We start from the raw sequence: 23,415 nt of genomic DNA, 5'->3' as shown, positions 1-23,415 counted from the left end.
GGCTCCAAGGTCACGGTTTCAGGGACACAGTGACCTACCAAAGCCTTCTATGTAGAGGGGGCAGAATGCAAACTAAAAATGATTGCCTTTTATTTTTAAAGTATTTATAATGAAATCATTTACAAACATGTCTATTTGGGGAAAGAAATAAAAAATGTTATTTCCTCTATTTCTACAAGTTTAGAAACTTGTAATATTCACTTTAAACCTATTAACTTAGGGGGAAACAACTACCAGAAAAACTATCAGAAATACCATATTCTGCAAGTTTATACGGCTTAAAAAAAAACAAAAACAAAAAAGGACTGCCTACATCATCAATTTTTCTCCAAGTTGAACGAATATAAGAAATGCAAGTTATGAGTGGGCTGATTCCACTGAACCAAGGATGCTCTAATGACCCGTTTGCTATTTAAAATGACAAGCACTTTTAGAAGCAGTTAATATGTGTAAACATTTTAAACTTGGGGAAAGGGACAGGCACATCTTAGTAAATACCTTACTAAATATTTTGCTCATAGAAAAGATAAGCTAACCATATAATGGGTGCATGTTCACCTTTACGCTTGAACACAATAAACAAAATAAAATCAATAAAGAACACAAAAGGCATTTAATAGACTAGACAGAGTATCAATGAATATAAAAGATACAATGTATCATATGACGAACTTGAATGTAAAAACCATGTATTTGTTAAACATGACTAAAACTTAAAAACACAAAGCCAATTTTTGAAAGTGCTGCTCATTCAAACTCTGGAATAAAATCATCATCAACCCAAAGTGATTTAAAAAAAAATAGTGCGGAAGAATAACCCGGCAATAGATACGACAGGCACTACCAAAAACCGAAAATTGTTCTTTAATTAAATAATGCCATTCTCAGGTGATATAGAACAGTCATCTTGACAGACTCATTTTTTGTATAAATATTCATAAATTAAAAATGTCTCTAGATATATGCCAAAGAGCTGCAAATCAGACCTTACAGCAGCAGCTTAATGCCTATTTTTAAAAAAGCACTAAAATCCTCTTCCATTGAAAGCCGTTTATTTCTCTGGTGTAAGGTCAGGGAGGCGCTTGCCTCGTGTATCTTAGAACAACGTAAATAACAACTATGCATATACATCTTAAACTGGGGAGGCCATAAAAGTTAGGACATAACCATCTTCTGATGCAGTAAGAAAATAAATAAATAAAAATTAAATACTGTAATCTGATGTTTGGTATTGACAAATCAGTAGGTGTCAACTTCACATATGAAGGACAGCGGAGTCTGATTTTTTTTTTTTTTTTAATGCTCAAAATGTCATGGTATTTGGGCTAAAGGCCTTTAGAATATCAAGCGTTTCCTTTTTACTTAAAGGAATATGGTAAAATCACCATCAAACGGCTATGGTAATTAATTTTAAGCTGGGGTGAAGTGACCTTTGGGTCCATGGCACAAGTTACATCTATATCACATTTCTGTCAAATAAACCTGGCGAGATTTCATGTTTATATACTACAATACACACTGACCAAGCTGTCAGTCCCTCACAGTTTTTTAGAAAAATATCTACATTTGTCCTTATGGATGTCAAAATGTTACACCATCATTTGTTTAAAAAAAAAAAAAGATGCACATTCATACTGTGAAGTTATTAGGAAAATACTCTTGCAAGTAAACTATAGAAAGATAAAATACACTTCAAAAGTATGTGGGTTGTTCGTTTACAATGTTCTATAAAGTGCAGAGAATCCTAAGGAGGGGGAAGCTACCCCAGAACGAGTTTAATTACAGCAGCTTTTGCATAGCGACACTCAGAGGAAGCCGGACATGTCCGTTTCCTCAGGAGAAGGGCGGAAGAGGTTCTTCAGATTCAGAGTGTGTCTTGGCCGTAAGTCTGCTTTCTTCCCGAATGGCTGCTGATGCCAGATCTCCATTAAGTGTGTTTCCTGAACAGTGAAGAGGTCCTGTGGAAAGTGATTGACAAGGTCAGCAAAGTACCACTGACTGACTCCTGGCCCCTGTGAAAGAACATCTCAGGTCCGTTCGGAGAAACGAAATCCCACCAGTTTCCTGATAACCTTTGGCTTGTTTGAGCGGGAAACTCACTTTTCTACCTCCGCCAATCATAAGGAGAAACTTTAGCATTCCTACGATAAATTATGTAATTACCAGAGGCAAGGATCTGTTCTGAGCACTGCCGGAAGGAGGGCTGGCACATCATGTGCCACCGACCTGCTCAGATGAACTTAGCCGAGCTGATGGTCCTTACGCTGTTAGTACCTTCCTGTGAACAAAGACTCAGAAACACTGCAGGATTTTCCCACGATCACACATTTAGTAACAGAGCAGAGCCTTTCTGAGCAAAGCTGGCAAGAGTTCTTTCCACATGGCTCACAGGCGCCAACCGTAGTGCTTGAATTTACCAAGGCTTCTTTACTCAACCCCCATTTGTTTTCTTTTACTTACATTTATTTACTTTGTTCTTTGAGACAAGGTCTCAGTCTGTAGCCCAGGGTGGCCTAGAACTCAGGACACACCTCCAACTGACCTCACACCAATCCTCCTGTCTCAGTTTCAAGAGCCACCACACCTGCTCTACCGTCTTACTTTTCTCATCTTGAAAGCAAATTTTCAAGATGAAAAGTATCTCATAAGAAGAATATTCCCATAAAACTACTTTCATGAGCCGGAGTGAGAGTGCAGGGGCAGACCACACTCGGGAGGCCATGAGTTCAAGCCCCATCAGTGAATAAATCAGGAACGGTGGTGCCAACCTTTGATGCTAGCAGTCAGGAGGGGAAAGCAAAAGGACCAAGAATTCAGTCAACCTCCAATGCAGAGTTCAAGACCAACCTGGGCTACAAGATACTGTCTCAAAGAAACTATCAACTGATAATTACAATATACACAATACTAACAAAGTTCATATAATACATGAATATATACAATATGCCAATTCTCTGCTTCATCAACTAAACTGTTAACTTTAGCATAAGGAGAAAGGAATCTAAGAATGACACCTCTCACCTTGCCAATGCGGAGGCTTTAAGGTAAACCGAGAAGGTATCTGTGTGATATGAATGTGTGACTTGTCTGAAACAGTCCTAACAACTAAAGTAGTGAATGTCTTTGCCTTCTAAATATTTAGAAATGAGCCAGGTACGGAACGTGTGCCTGAAATCCCAACCCTGGGGAGGTAGAAGCCATACCACCAAAAGTTCAAGGCTAGCCTGCTCTATCTATATGATGGGTTACAAGCCAGTCAGAGTTATAGAGAAAACAAAACAGGCTAAGGAGATACCTTGGTGGTTAAAGGTATCATACGCAAGATGAAGCAGCTGGCTACTGACACTAGCTGTAATCGTGAGCTCTGAGTTTGATTAAAAACCCTGCCTCAAAAAGTGAAAGTTGATCACAGTTGTAGACATTTTTAGTCCCAGCAGGGAGGCAGAGGCAAGGGAGTCTGAGTTGGAGGCCGCTGGTCTCCTGAACAGGGCAGAAAGGCTACACAGAGAAACACACCTGTCTGTCTTAAAACACACACCACCCCCACTAGAAAAATAGTAGAGAATGAGGGAAGATCACCAACTCAGCCCTGGGCCCTACACATGCAAATCCACATATGCTTCACACACAAACAGATTAAAGAGAAAAAGGTAAGTTTTTAAAAGTATGTCTCAAAGTGCTCAATGGCTCTGTTTGGAATCAGCAGCTGCTTCCGTTCTTTAGGTAAGCGGGGGAAAAAGGCTGCTGTCTGGCCTCTACTCAAAACCACAAAGGTACTAACTCATCCCACTCTAGGACCTGGCTGTCTGGAGGACCTAACTACCATTTATTCTGTCATTTCCGTAGGGAAATCAGACCCGTATCCCACACAACTGATGTCCAGCGAACTCTTGAAGAACAATCTGTCCTTTTCTTGGGAACTCTCTCACATGTTTTGTGGGAGGTAAGGACTCTAACAAGCAACATTGTAGCCATGAGATGTAAGCCTGAGAAGACATGGTCCTTGCAATCCAACAAGGTCCAACAGACACACTGTGAAAGATCTTGCTCCTTAGAGACAAGTGCAAACCTTACAGAAATTACTACTCTCCTGAAATGACAATCTGCTGGTCTGAAACAAGGGGAAAAGGTCCAAGGATGCGTATTGTCATAAACAACCATACAAAATTACTTTTTTTAGCTACTTTAAGGCAGATAAATATAATGTAGCACAGCTAATTTCTCTGTGGATTTAGACCTTTACTTTTCTCTAGGATTCTACCTACAATTAATGATTTTTCTACAATACTTTAAAATGGAAATGAAGTGGGAATAAAAACATATTCACTAACTCTCTGTAAGAGAAAGTATCTAGCAAGATTCAGCATCCCATAACAGAATAAGCAGAGTAGCAAAGCTGCTTGGAAGAGAAGCAATGTAGTAGGAGACTGTTAGGGCTCATGTCCCTCTGAGGAATTCAAAGAGCAAAGCACTGTGTTCCAATGATACCAAGTGACGGACGCTTCAGTCCCAGGAACTACTAGAACCTTCTGGTGCCGCTTTGGCTGACGTGGACAAAGAAAGAGTTGTGGAACTCACTCTCTGGGTCTTCTGGGGGAACATCGTTACAAGAGTCTGTGTCCGAGTAGGTTCTGCGGCGTCGCTGAGGAAGTCGGTGAAGGGCAGATGCTGGTTCTTTGATGGAGCAGCTACTCCTGCACATCAAGTAAAAAGTGTTAAGCTGTGAGGCACTAAACCATAAAAAGACCATTTCCTCACTGGAATTTTACATGGTTGCTCTTTAGGGTCAAGTGTGGTGATGCATGCCTTTAATCCCAGTGCTCTGGAGGCAGAAAGAAGCAGGAGGATCTCTGTGAGTTGGAGGCCAGCCTGATCTACAGAGCAAGTTCCAGGATAGCTAGAGCTAAATAATTAAATCCTGAGTTTTAAAAAAAACACACTTTAAAAAAAAGCTTTAAACAAATGAGACACTCTTCTGGTATTTAGTCCTTACATTAGCAACCTGTACTCATTCAGAAGGGAAACATGGAGACCAGTGGGTCTTCTTGTAATTCAGGCAGAAACTCTGAGGTCATGTTCTAAATGGGAAAGGAGAACCAAGATGTGCTTCTAGGAAGAGCATCCCTGAAGCAGCAGACAGAGGTAGTTTGCAAATATCTAGTGGCAAACTCACTGTCAGCAAAAACAGAATATAAAGAGGGTGAAGCGGAAGCAGGGAAAATACTTTTCAGGGCTACGTATGCAGCTTAGTTGGTAGGGTGTTTATCTAGGGTGTATGAAGCCCTGAGTTTGAACCCCCAGCACTGCATAAACCAGGGATGGTGGCTTGCTCCTTACTCCTAGCACTGAGGGGGTAAGTGTGGGATTAGGATTAGGCATGCCGGACAGTGTAGCCAGTTTGAGATCAGCTTTGCTACCTAAGGTCCTGTTGTCAAAACAAAACTGTTTTCTAAAATCAGTCTTGGAGCTGGAGGAGAGACAGTTCAGTGGTTAAGCACTAGCTCAGAAGAAAAAAAAAAAATCCAGTGTAAACATGCAAACACAGAAGCAAAAGTCACCTAACAGGGGCTGGAGAGATGGCTCAGTGGTTAAGAGCACTGAATGCTCTTGCAGAGGTCCTGAGTTCAATTCCCAGCAACCACATGGTGGCTCACAACCATCTGTAATGAGATCCGATGCCCTCTTCTGGTGTGTCTGATGACAGCGACAGGGTACTTATATAAAAAAAAATAAAACAAAACAAAAAACAACAACAAAAACCCCACCTAACTGCCTAACTGCACCTTAGCTTCTGTTTTGCAATGGCTCAATATAACTGTACAACCTCGACAGATCCAAGGAAAAATATTATCCCTTTAGTCTTTTTACAACTTTCTTTCTAAGGCAAAAAGGATAAAATACAGCTTAGAAACTTCTGTCACCAAGAAATGTTCACCACCAAATGACTTGGCTTCCACTGTTCTGTAAGGTTCAGCTGTTAACATGCTTTATACCAGGACAGGGCTGGATCTATATGTTACTGGCTTCCTCTGAGCAGGTCAATCGGACAAGGATTATCTAATCACCAGAGAGAAAGGCAAAACAACGGCAAGGTTTGGGACTGAATAGTCAGCATGGAAAAATAAATGGTGAAGAAACCTGACATCACCACTTTGCTGAGAAGAGAGAGGGTAAGCCCAGCCACTGGGAGGAGGATGCCCAGGGAAGCAGTGTCCCAGCAGCTGGGACACCAGCAGGATCCACCCGGAAGGCAAGCTTTCACAGTGCTGCTATGGAAATGGCTTCCTCTCTTTCGGTGAGTGCTTTCTCAGTAACAGCCTAGCATGAATATACAGTTCTATAAAACACTGAGATAAATATCAGCTGTTGTGGACACTCAACACACCAAATTTTCCTCTAGCCACATATATAGAAATGTTAAAAATATATTTTTATTCTTTTTCTTTTCTTTCTTTTCTTTCTTTTTTTTTTTTACAAAATTTATTGCTTGGTGGCAAGCACATTTACCTGCTGGGACTTCTCGCTGCCCCCCACTTCTTTGATATTACTTCAGAAACCTCAGAAGCTACAACAGCCAACACGGTGTCACCTCCATGTAGTTCATTTACATAGGTTTCCTTTCCATTCTCCTTTGTGACGCCAACCCCTGACACAAGACCTACTGGAGGTACTCCACGCAGAACTGATATGCACAACGGCAGGCGTGGGCCAGATGAACCTCCCCAGGGAGGCGTCACTCAGACAGAATTCAGTCAGGAGCCACGGTTAGCTTACCTCTCGGAACTGCAGGGACCAGGGTGGCTTGCTGAACGCTTCATCTGGAAATGTGAAAGAGAGAAAGGTCTTAGCTCAGCCTTTAGTCAAAGAGAACAATGCGCCTCTAAGTTGTTATAAGTAACATAAACCTGTTCAGAGGAATAGATGCCTGGAGAAGACGCTTATCTTCTATAGGCTCAAGTAACAACCCTCATACAATGTCAGACTTTCTCCCCAATGACCATTAACTGGAAATCTCTCTCAACACATACCAAAAACCACTAAAATTCTACCTATGTGTGGATTATGTAATGTGTAAGAGTATCAATAGTGCATACATAATAACCTACGAGTCATCTTTATAACAAAAAGGGATATCTAACAAAAATAATTTATCTACTTTTATTTTTTAGGTACCGTGTTTTGCCTGCATGTATGTCTGTATGAGGGCATCATCGGATCCCCTGAAACAGGAGTTAGGGATGTCAGCTGCCATGTGTGTCCTGGGAATTGAACCTGGGTCCTCTGGAAGAGCAGCCATCTCTCCAGCCCCAGAGAATACTCTTAATAAAGGTCCTGTTCTCCTTGCTCTAAGGGGCACGGGGGGGGGGGGGGGGTGTTAGGGAAGCTCTCCCCTGCCACTGTTTATTCTGGCAGCTCCGGGCGGCATTGGCTGTAGTGCCTATGAAGAACTCAAGAGCCTAAGCCTCAGGTAGGGTCCTAAAGTGTTTATCTAAACAAGGATGCAAACTTAGTGGGCAACTGCCCACCATATACACAGGCCCAACGCCCAATCCATTAAAGCTAAAAATGTAAAATAACATGATGTTAAAAAAAAACAAAACAAAACCCAAGTCTAAGCAGAACATGCCACAACTATGGTGGACACAGAACATCATTTAAAAGAACCAACTGGCCCACCAAAAAATAAAGGGTGGCAGGAATAAAACAGATTAGTTCACTTTAACAGGGTGACAGGGAAGCTATGAATGGTAAAGGTTTAGTGTGTTTTGCCCACAGCTAACATCTATATTTGTGACCTTGGCTGCCAGCTGACAAGGTCCCCAGTTACAGCGGCAACAGACAGCTCTAGTCCAACGGCTGGTAAGGACAGGCTTGAAGATGCAGGCAGACTGGGACAGCCCTTTATTTTTTAGGTAGAGTGTTTTGCCTGCATGTATGTCTGTATGAGGGTATTGGATCCCCTGAAACAGGAGTTACAGACAGCTGTCAGCTGCCATGTGCATCCTGGGGATTGAACCTGGATACTTCACAGTCACTTCCCTCAGAGCTGCTCCCTCTGAGGGGCAGAGGAGACAGCTCAGCAGTGTGAATGCTAGTGCTGACAGCAGGCGGGGCCTGTGCTTGCCTCCCAGAATGCACACTAAGTAGCTCACAACCACCTGTAACCCAGATCCCAGGGGATCTGACACTTCCGCTCCAAACAAGATGTTCTGCACAAGAGAAAACCGTCACTAAATCAACTGAAACTTCCCCTGTTCGTCTGACCAAAATGCTTACTTTCGTGGACTCGGTTAGCCTAACATTCGCTGATGAAGGCAAGATTCTCAGTGTGAGCAATGACCTTTATTCCTTCTCCATAACTGAGCTTGCTGGGGTGGGTAACAGGAGTGAGCTGGGCCCCGCTCCGTAACAGGAGTGAGCTGGGCCCCGCTCCCTCACAGTCAACATCAGTGATTGCTAAAACATAGCCAGGTGCATTCCTCGTCCACGAAGGGGCTCCTAACAGCACTTCAACAGAGACAATGCAGTGCTACCAACCCTTATCTCGCCGCAGGCTCCCCAGAACACGCCAGAGCACACTTAATAGCAGGAAAAGCACAATGAGTTCACCACCCCCGGCAAAGAGTTCTTGGTGTGCAGAGTAATCAAGAAACTAACGTTCTGCACCCACCAGTAAGTGGCTCAGACGGTCTGCAGTGACCTTCTGACACAGAAGACATTTCGCAGACGCAGGACCAGAGGAACTAACTTGCCTACTCAGAGAATCGAAACCCAAATGCTGACTGCAGAACACTGCTCTCACTGCAAGTTTCAAGCTTTGCTTAATAGCGCCCCTCGAGAATAAAACATCACCCCGTGACAAAGCTTTCAGGCGAATGGCTGTAGAGGAGCTGGGCAGGCTATTCTCAGCTCCTTCAAGGTGGAGAAACCAAGGCACTCACTCTCCCAAGTGCTGAGCGACTCAGCTGCGTGCGAGAACCCATTACCAGCAACAGACAAAAGCTGAATTCAGACTGCTTCCTCCCCACTCCCCATTTCCAATCTTACAAAGAAAACTATCAATAGAAGAGAGGCAGAGATTGCGGCTTGTGGGTAAAAGTGCCTGCCACTACTCAGTTCAGATTGTCAGCACTCAAATACAGCCAGGCATGGTGGAGTATATCAGCATCCGTTCACAGGGAAGGCAGGCTGGTGCTCAGAACTCAGTCTCCCAGAGAGACTGTCTCAAAAATAAGATAAACAGAACAACAGAACACACCTAACACTGAACTCTTATCTACACACACACACACACACACACACACACACACACACACACCTTTTAATTTAGTGTAAATATATTTATATTGCTAGAAGGAAAAAGAAAAAGTTCCAACCATCTGAACAGGAGAAGGCGACACAGGAGAGACCAGGGGATCCGGATGAGGCAGTTGAAACATCTCAGGTTTAAACTTGGCGTTCGCTATCTTCACACATTCCTCAAGGGTTGTGATGAATGTATTACAGGTGGCACTAAGCAAGGAAGAGGCTTCATTCATGTTCTGAAAAAAATAACACAGAAAGCCTGACTCATACTCAACCATGTAATCAGGCACAACCTGAGAATCAACTGAGAAAATTAATTAAAGCTTATCACTAAGAAGGAAACAAAACAAATCAAAACCAGCAGTTGTCTACTGTACTCCTGCAACTGGCCCAGAGGACACAGCCGGAATGCTTCTTTTCAAGCCCAGTCTCCAAACTACTGAGTGGCTGCAAAGGTAGCCCTTGACTCCCTGAAGAAATGAACTGCTTCAATGCTTGCCTCTAGCACAGACAGAATTCAGAAAGCACCATAGTGTTGGGAATTGGTTCTAAAGCTTTGTCTTAACTCAGCTCCCAAAACCCATACTTCCAGATGCTAAGGGTCCCTGCCCCGAGCTGGCTTTGATTGGTAACAAAGAATTGCTGTACAGCCAGTGGCTGGGCAGGGAGACAGAAGCAGGACTTTTAGATTAATCGGGCAAGGGACAGAGGGAGAGAGGGGAAGAAGACTGCCATGATTCGAGGAAGAGAGATCAGATTTAAGTGCTGCAGGATAGAAATCATCCAACAATGTAGAAGGAAAGGGAATGTGGCTGCCCAGAAGATAACACAGCAACAAAGATAAAATATAGATTTAGAAGGCATTATTAAGCCAGAGGAGTACCAGAGGAGAGCATGTGCTAGCCCCAGGAAGCTTTAGAAGTGTCTAGCCATTGAGCTAGTCAAAATATATCAGAATTAGCTGGTGTAGGCGTGTGGGTGTTTATGTGTATGTGTGTGTATGGTGGGGGTGTGTGGGTGTTTGTGTGTGTGTGTGTGTGTGTGTGTGTGTGTGTGTGTGTGTGTGTGTCTTTCATGCGTGAATCCAGAACTCTTGTGCGGGTTCAGCACACACACGACCCACACGGAGTCAAATGGTTAACTATTCACTGTTAAACTGTTAGGCCATAGCAAGTCCATGGTAATGTTTTTGTCATTAGAGGGAGTGGCTAAAGCAGTACCTCTACACTGGGCGATGAATGATCCTCATCATGGTGAACAAACTCCTGGATTGTATGAACCTGCTGCATTAGGAGGTCACAGTAGAGGCGAAGCTCAGACATTTTGGTTTTCAGAGATTCACTGGTCTCACTTATTTCTAGAAGAAACACATAAATATCAAACTAGATCATTTCCACAATCTTTGGCAATACAATTTAAAATTTTAAAAGCAAGCAACAGAGGCTAATGGAATGGCTCAGTCAACGAAATGCTTGTTGCATAAATATGAGGACCTGGGTTGGATCATCAGATTAAAAAAGTTGGACCCAGTTGGTTCTATGTAATCCTAGCCCTGGGAGGTGAAGACAGGAGGACCCCAGGTGCTTGCTGGTCAGTTAGTGGATATCTATCATTGAGCCAGGAAAGAGAAGGACCCTCAGAGCTTGCTGACCAGCTAGTGTACACCTACCACTGAGCTCAGGTTCAGCCTAAGACTGATAGGAAAGTAAGGTGGAGAGAGACTGACTTCCAACAAACCTCCACATGTATGTGTACACAAACACACAGAGAGAGAGAGAGAGAGAGAGAGAGAGAGAGAGAGAGAGAGACAGACAGACAGACAGACAGACAGACGGACGGACGGACATAGCTGGAGTGGGGAAGAGGAGGAAGAGAGAACATTGCATGCGTGCATGTGTGCAAGTACACATGCATGTGTCAAGACACGTGGAGAGGGCAGAAGACATCTCAGAAGTTGCTTCTTCTCCTGCCCCCTTGTGAGACCCAGAAATCGCAGTCAAGTCTCCAGGCCTGTACACAAGCACCTCTACTCATGGAGACAGCTTGCTAGCCTGACCACTGGGTGTTTTAATACAGAGCCATTCCGCTCTAAGACTTGCTTTCTTCCATGTAAAACCCACATTTCTACTTCATGCATGAGCATTTTTCTTTTGCTCAGACATTCTTCTCCAGCTCTGATATGAGTTTTTCTTTTAACACATAAGTTGATAATCTGTAAAAGTTCTAACTTTATTAGAAACAGTATTTTATCCACCTACATAACAAATGCTTCTCCAGGTATAAGTCCCCCTCCAGTTCTCTTCATTGTATATTTTCGCATGCAGAAGTTGCTGGTTTTAGGTAAGAAAAGCGACTGTACATTGACACTTACTAATTCTCTTCCTTTCGCTTCCATTTTCACGTTTTCCTGTTCCCAGAATGTCTAATGCAATATTTAAAATTTCTTCACCTTAGTGACTCTAGACATACTACATAGCTAGCCATCATCTCTCCCATTTATGGCCCACTTTCTTATAAAGCAGAAATAAAAACTGTGGAGGAAGAAAAACAGCAGCTACATAGTAAAAGTAGATGCTGGTCTTTCCAAAGTCACTAAGCCAGACTAGGGCTGCCGCTGCCTGGCAGAAAACAGCAAAGCAACAAGCACTCTGAGTATCTAACATAAATCAATTGTTGCCCTTAGCAGAAACTACAAGACACTGAGACCTTTAAGATGGCCCCTAAGGCTGTGGAAAAGAACTCTGAAAACCTGAATTCAAAAAATATAATTTCTCAATTATGCAAAATATAAGGACTCAGTATGAATTGTATAAGAGCTTCACAGATCTAAAGAAGCAGAGGCAGCCACACTGTGAGTCAGCATGTCGGAAAGATACAAAGGAAGGAGATCAAGAGATCAATTTAGGGAGTGGTGATCACAGGGCATGACCCCACCCAGCTGAGTTTTTCTGTTTATGCTTACAAAGGTAGATTCCTGAGTTCAAGGTCAGCCTAGGACAAAGGAAGTTTAGGTCTAGGCCCAGGCCTGGTAGGAATGGTAATTTCAGGGCAGGTCCCACCAGCTACCTTAGTGTCTGTACTTTAACAAAAGCACATCTCTCAATTCTTTCGCAATGTTAAAAAAGAAAAAATGGGGCTGGAGACGTGGCTCAGTGGTTAAGAGCACTGACTGCTCTTCCAGAGGTCCTGAGTTCAAATCCCAGCAACCACATGGTGGCTCACAACCATCTGTAATGGGATCCAATGCCCTCTTCTGGTGTGTCTGAAGACAGTGACCATGTACTCATATACATTAAATAAATAAATCTTTAAAAAACAATGTACTTGCTGTCTTGTTCCTAAGAGTCAGGGGGCTAAACATGGAATGCTGATTCATGGGATGGTCAAGAGGAAATCTGGAATAAATGACTGAATTGATATGTAAATAAAAGACTGGGCTTCTGGTCTACATGATGAACTAACAGAGCAATGCAGCTCTTTTTTACAATTTTTTTCTAGTGGGAACTGGGTTGTCTGGAGATCTCTGGAGAGCAAACACAGCTCTTACATTTTTTTTCTAATAAGATTTTTTTTTTTTTTTAATTGTGGTCAGAAATTCCATGGAGAACAAACACAACTCTTTTAGAATGTTTTCTAACAAGATTTCTGACCTTGCTTGGAAATCCCAAAAATTGCTTGGAGAGCTAACACATCTCTTTTAGAATTTTTGCTGGCTCTCTGATTTTGATGGGAAAACCCCAAGAATTACTTTTAGAATTTTTCTAACAGAATTCCTGACTTGGTCGGGAAAATTCAAGAATTTTTTCCTAGTAGCTTCTTTGATCAGAAAACCCATGAGCTACCCAGAGAGCATATAGGACTTTTTTTCTAGAATGAGAGAGCTGTCTCGAGCAGGAAGCTGTCTCCAGAGAGTGCTATGTCAAGAGCTATCTCGAGCAGAACATAGGCTGTCTTGACCTTGAGTCATTTGTTTCCCTGCTCCCAGACACCCCTTCTCTCAGAACCCCTCCCCAAGATGAGGAGGGCCCTTGGCACCTCCATACAGGCGCTACCACCACTGATCTATTTGCTTTCTTTTTTCTACTTTAGTTATTTAGACAATCTCATTATGTAGCCCCAACTAGCCTCCAACTCAAAATCCTCCTGCCTCAGACTCCTAATTGGTTTCATCCCCACTCAGATCCATTTTCTTTATCTATATAAATATTACTATTATTGGCATTGGAAACGAGTGCAATCAGTGTCTCTCTTTTTTTGAAAGGCCTAACTCACTAAGACTATATCTTTTTTTTTTTAAGATTTATTTTATGTATGTGAATGCACTGTAGCTGTCTTCAGACACACCAGAAGAGGGCATCAAATCCCGTTACAGATGGCTCTGAGCCACCATGTCCTTGTTGGGATTTGAACTCAGGATCTCTGCAAGAGCAGTCAGTGCTCTTAACTGCTGAGCCATCTCTCCAGCCCAAGACTATGTCTTTAAAGTTATGTTATAGTACATGCCAGAATTCCCTTCCTTTTTAAGGAGAAATAATATTTCACTCTACAAGTACCACGTCTGTTTATTCCTTCAGGTAGCTCTGGATATTTGGATTGTCCTATCTTTTAGCTACTTCTTATCCTAATCCTGTCCCTATTTATCAATAATGTTTCTTTGATATAGCTGAATATCACTATAAACTCCTGCATTTTCTAATATTACAACTTAGTAGTTTTTACTAGGTTAATTTAAGATTGTTTTTAATTTTTTTAAAATTCTTTGTATGCATACATGTGCCCAAAGGACACCCACAAGTGTCAGCCTCTGGAACAATGCCCCCCCCTCTTTTGAGATGGGATCTCTCAGTAACCTGGAGTTCACAACTGAAACTAGTGGCCGAGAGAGCCCCAGGGATTCTCCTGTCTCCAGCTCTTCAGGGATGGGATTCTAAGTATGTACCAATGCTGGGGATTGAACTCAGGTCCTTGTCCTCCTACTTTGTTAATCAATGATCTGTTAACCTTGGAGAGTTCCCCAAGCCATTATAAACTTCTCTTCACTGCATCATAATGCATCATCTAATCTAAGCACTGCTTTACCAACTGATCCCCTAAGCTTAGACCTTCATGTTCTTTACAAAGTATCCCACTATGCTTACAAAGTATCCCACTATGCTTACAAAGTATCCCACTATGCGGGATTCTAAGCATCCCACATTACTAACTTCCTTCTGATTACTGCAAGAGGCGGGCACACTTAGGCTTAGAGAGCAGTTATTACAAGAAACATGTACTCACCTTTTTCTTTTGCAGTCCTTGTGTCAGTCAAACACGCTTTGGAGCTCCCAAGGGCAACCAGCCACCTCTGCCTCTCGGCGGCATTTACTGCCTTCATGTAGAAATGCTGCTCTCCTGGAATGATTAATTCCATTCTTGTGTTGTCTGCTGAATGGACTGTGACAATACAGAGAAGACACAGTTACAGATTCAAGCATTTGGAGGGGTCCTGTCACATGTCATTAGATTGCTTCATATACCTAAAGCAAACCAAGACTCAACAGAACAATCAGGGCTACTTAGAAGCCCCAGAGGCACCATGAAAACCACCTTCTCCCTAACACTCAGGGTAGCAGTGGCCCCAAAACAATGCCAGCCACTGACGATAAAATAGGTGACTCACTTGTACTCATTCTAGACATATTTGCAAACTCATTACATTACACAAAGCATGGCTATAAATCCAAATAGAAGTCAGCCAAGTTCAGAAAAACAAGGAGAAGATCTGAAAGGGGACATTTAAAGAAGAGGACAAGCAAGAAGTAAGCGGCCGTCACTGAGCCACATCCTCAGCCCTGGCAAGTGTGCTCCTGACGTTTTGTTCACATGCATGGCACGCTTTGCTCAAGTCCATTATTGCAGATATGGGGTATTACAGTAATGGAGAGACTAAGCCCACCTCACCCCAAACAACAATACAAAGGGGGCGTATAGCCATGGGGCAGGTGGGAAGGCTGAAGAGTTAAAAATTATTAAGAAGAAATCTCTGGGGTAAGTACAGACTCTACTAAACTGAGCTAACAAGGGTTGCCTTGCATGTGTAAGACCACAGACCTAGTTCCAAGAACCACCCAGAAAAGAAAAAATAAACAAATACACAAACAAACAAACAAACACAAACCAGTGTTTTCTTTTTCCTTAACCACTTATTAGAGCGGAATGGAAGCTCTCTGAATGTGCTTTTGAAACCCACTGTACACTGGCTCGCAAGCTACTTACAAAGCAGCACTTCTGAAACATTTATGGGTGACACGGTGCGGCTGAAAATGAGCTACGCAGACCCAGCGATGAGCACACAGCAAACTAGCATTTACTGGTAAATGCTTTAGCCTATGATAAGTAAAGAGCAAAACAATGTTCCGTACATTCAGGGAACATACAAGAAAATTCCCCTGAACTGATCTATTTCCACAGCTTTCATAGCCATGACAGTCTTCTATTAGAACAGTACCAACTCTTCATTAAAAAGCGACCAGGGACCATATGTGTGTGCACACACACACCACACACTCAGCAAGCATGTGCTCTTTGGAAAAATCTCCCTAGACAGCGTGATCAACCCTATCTGTGTGATGATTATCCACAGAGACCCTGTCTTTAAAAAAAAAAAGAAAAAGAAAGAAGGATGAAGACAAAGAGGGAAGAGAAGGAGAAGGTGGAGAAAGAAGGAGAAACGAGGTGGGAGGGAGGGCCATACTACTAGTGCGTAAAGATAAAGGGGAAGAACTATAGCTAAAGAATATGAATCCAGGGCTGGAGAGATGGCTCAGCGGTTAAGAGCACTGACTGCTTTTGCAAAGGTCCTGAGTTCAATTCCCAGCAACCACATGGGATCCCATGCCCTCTTTGCACTCTTCTGGTATGTGTCTGAAGAGAGCAACAGTGTACATAAAATAAATAAATAAATCCAAAGCATAAAACAAAAAAAACAACAGCAGCAACAACAAAAAATCCCATATGCAGCCACCAAACCCAGGCACTATTGCTGATGCCAAGAAGTGCATGCTGACAGGAGCCTGATATGGGTGTCTCCTGAGAGTCTCTGCCAGAGCCCTACTGATATAGATGAGGATGCTTGCAGCTAACCATTGGAATGAACAAGGGAACCCCAATGGAGGAGTTAGAGAAAAGACTGAAGGAGCTGAAGGAGTTTGTAACCCCATAGGAAAAACCACAATATCAACCAACCAGACCCCCTCAGAGCTCTCAGGGACTAAACCACCAATCAAAGAGTACACATGGAGGGACCCATGGCTCCAGCTGCATATGTAGCAGAGGATGGCCTTGTCTGGCATCAATAGGAGGAGAAGCCCTTGGTCCTGTAAAGACTCGTTTCCTCAATGTAGGGGAATGCCAGGGCACTGAGGTGGGAATGGGTGGTGGGGAGTGGGAGCATCCTCATAGAAGCAGGGGAATGGGGGAAAGGGGAATAACGTTTGAAATGTAAATATATAAAATATCCAAGAAAAATAAAATTTTTTAAAAAAGGAAGAAAGGAAAAAAAAAGAATAAAAAAAAATGTTTCTTCCTCCTTGGCTAATCTTACTTAGAATTACCATAAAGTCATGCCAAAGTAGTGATCCAGTCCTGGAAAATGTAGCTCACTGCATTACACTCAGTAAGCAAATGCACAGGACTGTGGCTATCTGAAAGCTCTGAGCATGGCCTCATGCAGGATTAAAGTATTCAAGCTGTGAGGGGACACAGACAGGCCTAGAGGGGACTGAACATTCCCTCCCCTGTGCTGTGGTCCTTTCAGTCCTCCTTGAAGAATTTAAATGTCCTCATTATCATCTTATCTAACTTCATTCTGCCTTCACCCACACACTCCGACACACGCCAAGTGCAGCTATGGTCTGTGAGGTGAATCGCCATGAAAATCATACCGTGACCTACTATTCCCCTTTGGGAAGAAAAAGAGACCATCTCTATACTCATGGCTGCTCAACTCCAGTCAGCAAGCTTTTAACTCCTACTCTCACTTTATCAGAACCCCGCAGAGATAGCCTGCTTCATCTTCAGAGCTCAGCTTCAGCCTTCCGGATCTTTCCCTGAGAGTGAGGAGGGACGTATCTAGATGCCACAGAAATTTTCTACCAAGTCAAACCAGAAAAGGCATCTGACGTTTCAATGTAGGAGACATTTACAAAGGGGGAGTATGAACCTGCATTCAATAATGCTACATGCCACCCCTGATTACTTAAAGAGAGGATCTGAAATCTCTGGATGACTAGAAACACTTATTTCCTCATTTGGAGCAGGCAACAGAGCCCCCTGCTCCCTTACCTTTAATCTCACAGACCGCCATCTTTATACTCCCTTTGCTCCCTTTGCAGACATCGTCCTGTGAGTCATAGTAGGACAGGATTCCATTATCCAGAACAAACCATCGAGGCTGCCAACCTAGAGAGACCAGAAACCAAGACAGGTGGATGAATTATTCTTACCACAAAGGAAACTGATTTCAACAATGCCACACTAATTCTGTGCTCCCAGTAACTTACACACAATGAAATTTTTCAACCTTTGTAACAAAATGTCCTGTGGTCTCTACATAGATAAGAAAGAACTTTTTTGTTCAAGCTCACAACTTTCACTTTAAACAACCTAAAAGACCATAACCGCATCTCCACCCAAGCACAGCATAACCACTACCCATCATGAGAACAGATCATAATGTAGAATTAGCGTCTTTTCCAAAATGTCTGGAAGCAGCAGTGTTTCCCACATCAGACTTTGGATTTGTGTGTGCATATGAGATATATGGAAAATGGGGCCCAAATCTAAACATGAAGTTCATGGGCAGCTACTCCCGTCACCTAAAGGTCCCTTTATGGACTGGTTTGCTTCTGACTGGGCCCTATCATGAAGTCAGGCTCAGCGTCTTCCGCTTGTGAGTGTCCCTTCATCATTTAAATCCTTTGGGTTTGGGAGTATTTCACCTCCTCATCTCATCATGGAAAAAGACATACAGGAAACACAGAAAAGAGAGAGGAAACAGGGTTTGTCCCAGTTCTGTTACTACTCTTGGTGGCTAACCTAGAGTAAATGTTCTCATCCCAACAAGTCTTCAAAGTTTTTTCTCCGAAATAGGTGACTGAACAAGTTGGCCACCTCTCAAGTGTGATGTGCCCTCCCTCTTCTGATAGAAGATGCTGCCTTTAAGCAAATGTCCTTGGACACAGGGAAAACTAGAGATCCCGATGCTTATGCAAATATGACAACCTATAGAAAGAGCAAGATCCCACCCACCCTCCTTCCCTTCTGTGGGCTACACAGCTAAGGCAGAAATGCTATTAACTTCAGCTGTTCATCTCATTGACATTTCCTTAGCAATGAAAGCATAAACCCATTATCAGACTTGGTGGGAAAGGCAAAGCCTGTAACTGAGAGTGATGGCTATTCTCAACGCTGGCCTGGCACTCCTCTTGCCAGCCAAACTCGTGTTCCCGGGAATCTTATCAGACGTGCTACTAACAGATAGCAGTTCATCAACTGACAACATAGTGGTCGTGCTGGAAGCAGTGTGACTGCTGTTATCCTTCCCATTGCTATTAAGCCACAACACTGTGTAAGCATGAAACTCACCACCATTAAAACACTCTGACCATCAGCTGTGAAACAACTCACCAGTTCAACATTTCCCTGAATCAGACAGGACCAAGACAGTACCTCATCCTATAAACTGACACAAGGCTTTTAGGATCCAGGCTGGAGAGACAGCTCCATGGTTAAGAGCACTGACTGCTCTTCCAGAGAGGCTGACTTCAATTCCCAGCAACCACATGGTGGCTCACAACCATCTGTAATGAGATCTAAGGCCCTCTTCTGGTGTGTCTGAGGACAGTGACAGCATACTCATGTACATAAAATAAATAAAATCTTTAAAAAAATTTTTACTTAGGGCTTACCAACACTTTTGAAATGACAATGCTGTTATAGTTAGTGTTGTCAAACTGACAAAAATCTTCCAAGTGGTCTTCAGGCAGGCTATATTGATGACATTAATTGAAGTATAAAGACCCTTCTTAACTGTGTGCAGGATTACTCCTGGTAAGGGATACTGTATGGTAAAATGGAGACAGAGTGTGCAGTAACAGTCACTTGTTGCTCCTTTCTGACTTGGGACATGATGTAAGGCATTTGTCACTGTGATTTCCCAGTAAGGATGAACTATAACCTGAACTGACAGCCAAATAAAGTCCTCTTCTGGAAGCTGCTCTGTCAGAGCACTTTATCTCAGCAACAGGACACTGAGTCAGAAAGGAAGGTGAAATTTTATTTTCTATTCTATACCTTGCTTAAGAACACAAGGGTAGGATATTCCCATCGGCTCAGAAAAATAAAGCAAGAAAACTTCAAGCACCAGGAAAATTCATTTCTATAAATACTACATTCCCAAGGGAGGGTGGCAAAATTAGAGGAAAAGTTCTTTGGGTGTCTACACTTTACCTTGTTCCTCACTTCATGATGATGCCCTAGCACACTGCTTTAAAAAAGAATCTCTCCAGGCTAGAAAGACGGCCAGGCTGTTGAGAGCTCACGATGCTTTTCCAGAGGATCCAAGTTCAGTACCCAGCACCCACATCAGGTAGGCAGTTCGCAACTACCTGTAACTCCGGCCCCAGGGACACCCATGCATTCACACAAAAAAACACAGAAGTGTAAAGGAATGAGGAAAGGATGGGGCAGAAGTAATAGAGCACTCATGTGTGAAAGCCTAGAAAAACTAAAAAAAAAAAAAAAAGACCATAGAGGCAGCACATGCATGTTCTTAGCATGTGCAAGGAAATAATAATATAATAATTTTTAAGTGTAGTATTTTTCCAAATACTAATTCACCGTAGTAAACAAATAATGAGGAGTGGGTAGTGGGAATATAGTCTTCCGTCAGTGGCATCACTGCCACCGTATGACACAACAGCACTTCAACCGTGAGCAAAGTGATCCAGAAACGTGGCTGAGTACACGCATCTAATCAAGCCTGTTGATTATCTCTCCACACCTTTTTGAAGAATTATCTAACCTGACTTTCCCTAGTTGGTTCACACATTTATAGTAACTGGCTACAAGATACTGTAAAAGGGCTGGCAATTCCTTCTGTTGAAAAGGACCATCCCCTGTTTCAATTTCTACTTTAACAAGCACTTTTCTCAAGCTATTAGATGGTATGAAAACACATATTAAAATTAAAAAAAAAAAGTCAGAACACTGTCATGACACCGGAAGGTTCCTTAAAGACCAGTTAGTACTAGCAGCTGGTCATCCTCCTGACCCGAGATACTAAAATTAATAAATGAACATTCCACGGAGACAACTTCACATTAAAAAAAAATGGAATCGCTCCAAAGAAAAGGCTTCGCTTAAACTGAAACACACCATTAAAAAAAAAAAAAAACACTAAAGCCGAAGCACGTACCACAGGCTACGAAGACACCTCCCACAAGAACATTTCACCCCAAGAGCAATTTCCCCTTCAATTATGACTCATGGCTGTAACTGCCCATCGCTCTGGGCCCTGCTAAAAATATTCCTCCCCCATTACCTCCAAAGACGAGTACTCAAAAACATTTGCTTAAAGGATATAGACAACAAAGTTAATACGGCCGGCCCCTCAACCAGCAACCTGTGCCCACAACAGCCCAAATGAAAAACGCTTAGCAAAAGTGTCTGCCTGGTGTCTCGCTGCTCCCCAGAAAAATGTGTCATGTACATGATCACTTGGTTTTTTCATTTGAGCGGAAAACATTGGTGTATTATAAATATTAAGCCACGTGCCACCGTAAATCTGGCTCTAGCCAAATACAACCAAGCATTTAGTCCTAACAGGGTTTACCGGGATCCGTAGAGTGACTGCAGGGCTCCGTACTCTGGGCAGAGTAAGTGGGCAGCAGGGCGGCGATTGCGCATTTTTTGTAACTAAGTATCTGACAAATGCCCAAATTTCCCTTCAAGTGGTCAGTTTTCCTCCAGTTCGGTGAGATCACAGGAAGTTGGAAATTACCTCTGGGACAAAAAACCTAACCACCCAGGCCTTGACCAACTTGGATCCTGAAAGAGTACCGCACCTGCCTTTGGTGTTGGTTCTAGCAGAGATCACAGAGAATGGATTTAAGGTGCGTTTTAAAAGCCAGACTTTCACAGGCAGGGACAGCTCCCTGCTGCTGATCCCATCTCTACACAAACAGCTTTCTTCTAACTACCTCACCAGGGAAACCTGTCTGCTCTTCCTGTACTGTACTTCCAACTATTTCCCTCTCGGAATGACTCGAATGGGTTTTCTTCCAATATGCCTCACAATTTCCCAGACCTCACTGAAAACCACCAATCCCTAAGAACCTTCTCTGAGGATAGCTTCCAAAAGCACACTTGATGAGTTCTGTCAGCCTCAACAAGTGGAGTTTCAAACCTGTGGTAAGAAAATGTAAAGGAATATTAAAAAAAAAAAAATCTTAAAAGTAAATGACCACACACACACACACACACACACACACACACAAAACACACTTAACAAAATGCTGTCCATATAGCGTAGATGAAAGAGGAAACAGTGGATGAAAGAGGGTGACTGGATACTGTTTCTTTAGCACAAGGGGCAGCGGAGGTTTTTGGTGCTGTCCCATCCTCGGGATGGTGCGCGGCCTCGAACTCGCTGTCGAAGCCTCCCGGAACGGGCCCCACAAGGGCAGTGTGAGGGGGGAATCGAGCGTGGAACTGAGAGTGTCGCGGCTTGACAGGGGGTGCCCCAGGGCCAGGCTGCCCGCAGCCCCCCGCCGCCCGCCCCGTACCTGTGAGATAGTTGGTCCACTTGTACAGAACCCCCTCCATGCTTCAGAGCCCGGCGCCGCGCATCCTCCTGGCCCGGCGCCGGCCGCGCTGCTGCGGAGGCGCGGGCCCGCAGCCCTCCGCCCGGACCCGGCGGCCCTCAGAGGCCCGGCCGGCGGGCGCCCCGTGCTGCTCGGAAGCCGCGAGGCGCGGACATCCCCAGCGGGAACGGCGCGGCGACCCCCGGGACGACCCCAGCGCCCGCCGTCCTCCCGCTCTGCCGCCGCTCCACGAGCCCCGGCGCTGCCCTCCTGCACGCCCGCCTTCCTTCCCCCCGGGCTCCCGGCTTGTTTTCATTGACCCCGACGTCGCTTTCACTTCCTGGATGAAAGGGGCCGGCTCGGCCCGCGAAACCCCTCCCCGGCGGCGGGGCTGCGGGACGGCCGCGTGCCCGAGGCTGCGCCGCGCGCCCTCGTGGGGCGGCTCCGCTGTCCCCCGCTCCCTAGCTGCCTGGCATCCTCTCTGGTTCCCAGCAGACGAACTCCAGGGTCATCCTGCCTGGATAAAATCGAGGGTTGCCCATTTCTTGGAGCTTCCAGTGCTCATACTCCGGGAAAATCGGAAGTTCCCTCCTAGGAAAAGCTGGAGTCGTGGCAAGGCCTGGTAATCCCCAATACTCTAGAGGCTGAGGCAGGAAGGACAAAAGGCCAGCCTGGGCTACATCCTTCTGTTAAGATAGGTATGCGAGAGAACATCCTGTACACTTGGGCCATGTCACTAGCATTCCCCCTCACACACACAAAAACACACTCACACAAACATACACAATTTTTTCTCTTCATTTTTTTTTAAAATGTCATACATCATGATGTACGCCTTTAATTCCAGCATTCAGGAAGCAGAGGCAGGCAGATCTCTCTGAGTTCTGTTAGTTCCCAGCCTGTCTAGTTTACAGAGTGAATTCCAGGCCAGATAGGGCTACATTGTGAAACCCTACACACACACACACACACACACACACACACACACACACACACACACACAAAGAAAGAAAAGGTTAAGAAGGAACCATGTGTTCTATTTTTGTTGTGTTAATAAATAAAAGAATTTCTCTTAGTTTTTTTTTTTTTAATCTCACTTGGGGGAAGAGCCTTTACACACTTGAGAATTTTTAGATTTAGAAAGTTTTGCAAATTTCAAACAATCTAAAGAAGCGGAGTCAGTATTGAGGTAGTGAAATTCCTGACCTGTCCTTCCGGGAAGGCTGACTGAACAGGGTAATCCACTTGGTGGATTGATGAGTAGATG

The 23,415-nt window shown here is 43.8% G+C and overlaps 1 protein-coding gene across 1 annotated transcript; it reads right to left on the bottom strand.

Moving 5' to 3' along the window:
- Window positions 1–1,282: 1,282 nt before the first annotated feature.
- On the bottom strand, window positions 1,283–22,429 carry Plekha3 (pleckstrin homology domain containing A3). The gene is given in 8 exon segments (NM_001013077.1): window positions 1,283–1,958; window positions 4,579–4,694; window positions 6,775–6,818; window positions 9,378–9,542; window positions 10,527–10,663; window positions 14,584–14,739; window positions 17,629–17,745; window positions 22,131–22,429. Coding segments are annotated over 8 exon segments (900 nt in total). The 5' UTR covers window positions 22,171–22,429; the 3' UTR covers window positions 1,283–1,833.
- Between the last annotated feature and the right edge of the window lie 986 nt (window positions 22,430–23,415).

This window comes from Rattus norvegicus, chromosome 3, assembly GCF_021556685.1.
Source record: "Rattus norvegicus strain SHRSP/BbbUtx chromosome 3, alternate assembly SHRSP_T2T, whole genome shotgun sequence".
NCBI lineage: Eukaryota > Metazoa > Chordata > Mammalia > Rodentia > Muridae > Rattus > Rattus norvegicus.
The sequence above is the reverse complement of the archived record's forward strand: the minus strand, read 5'-3'. Positions and strand labels throughout refer to the sequence as shown.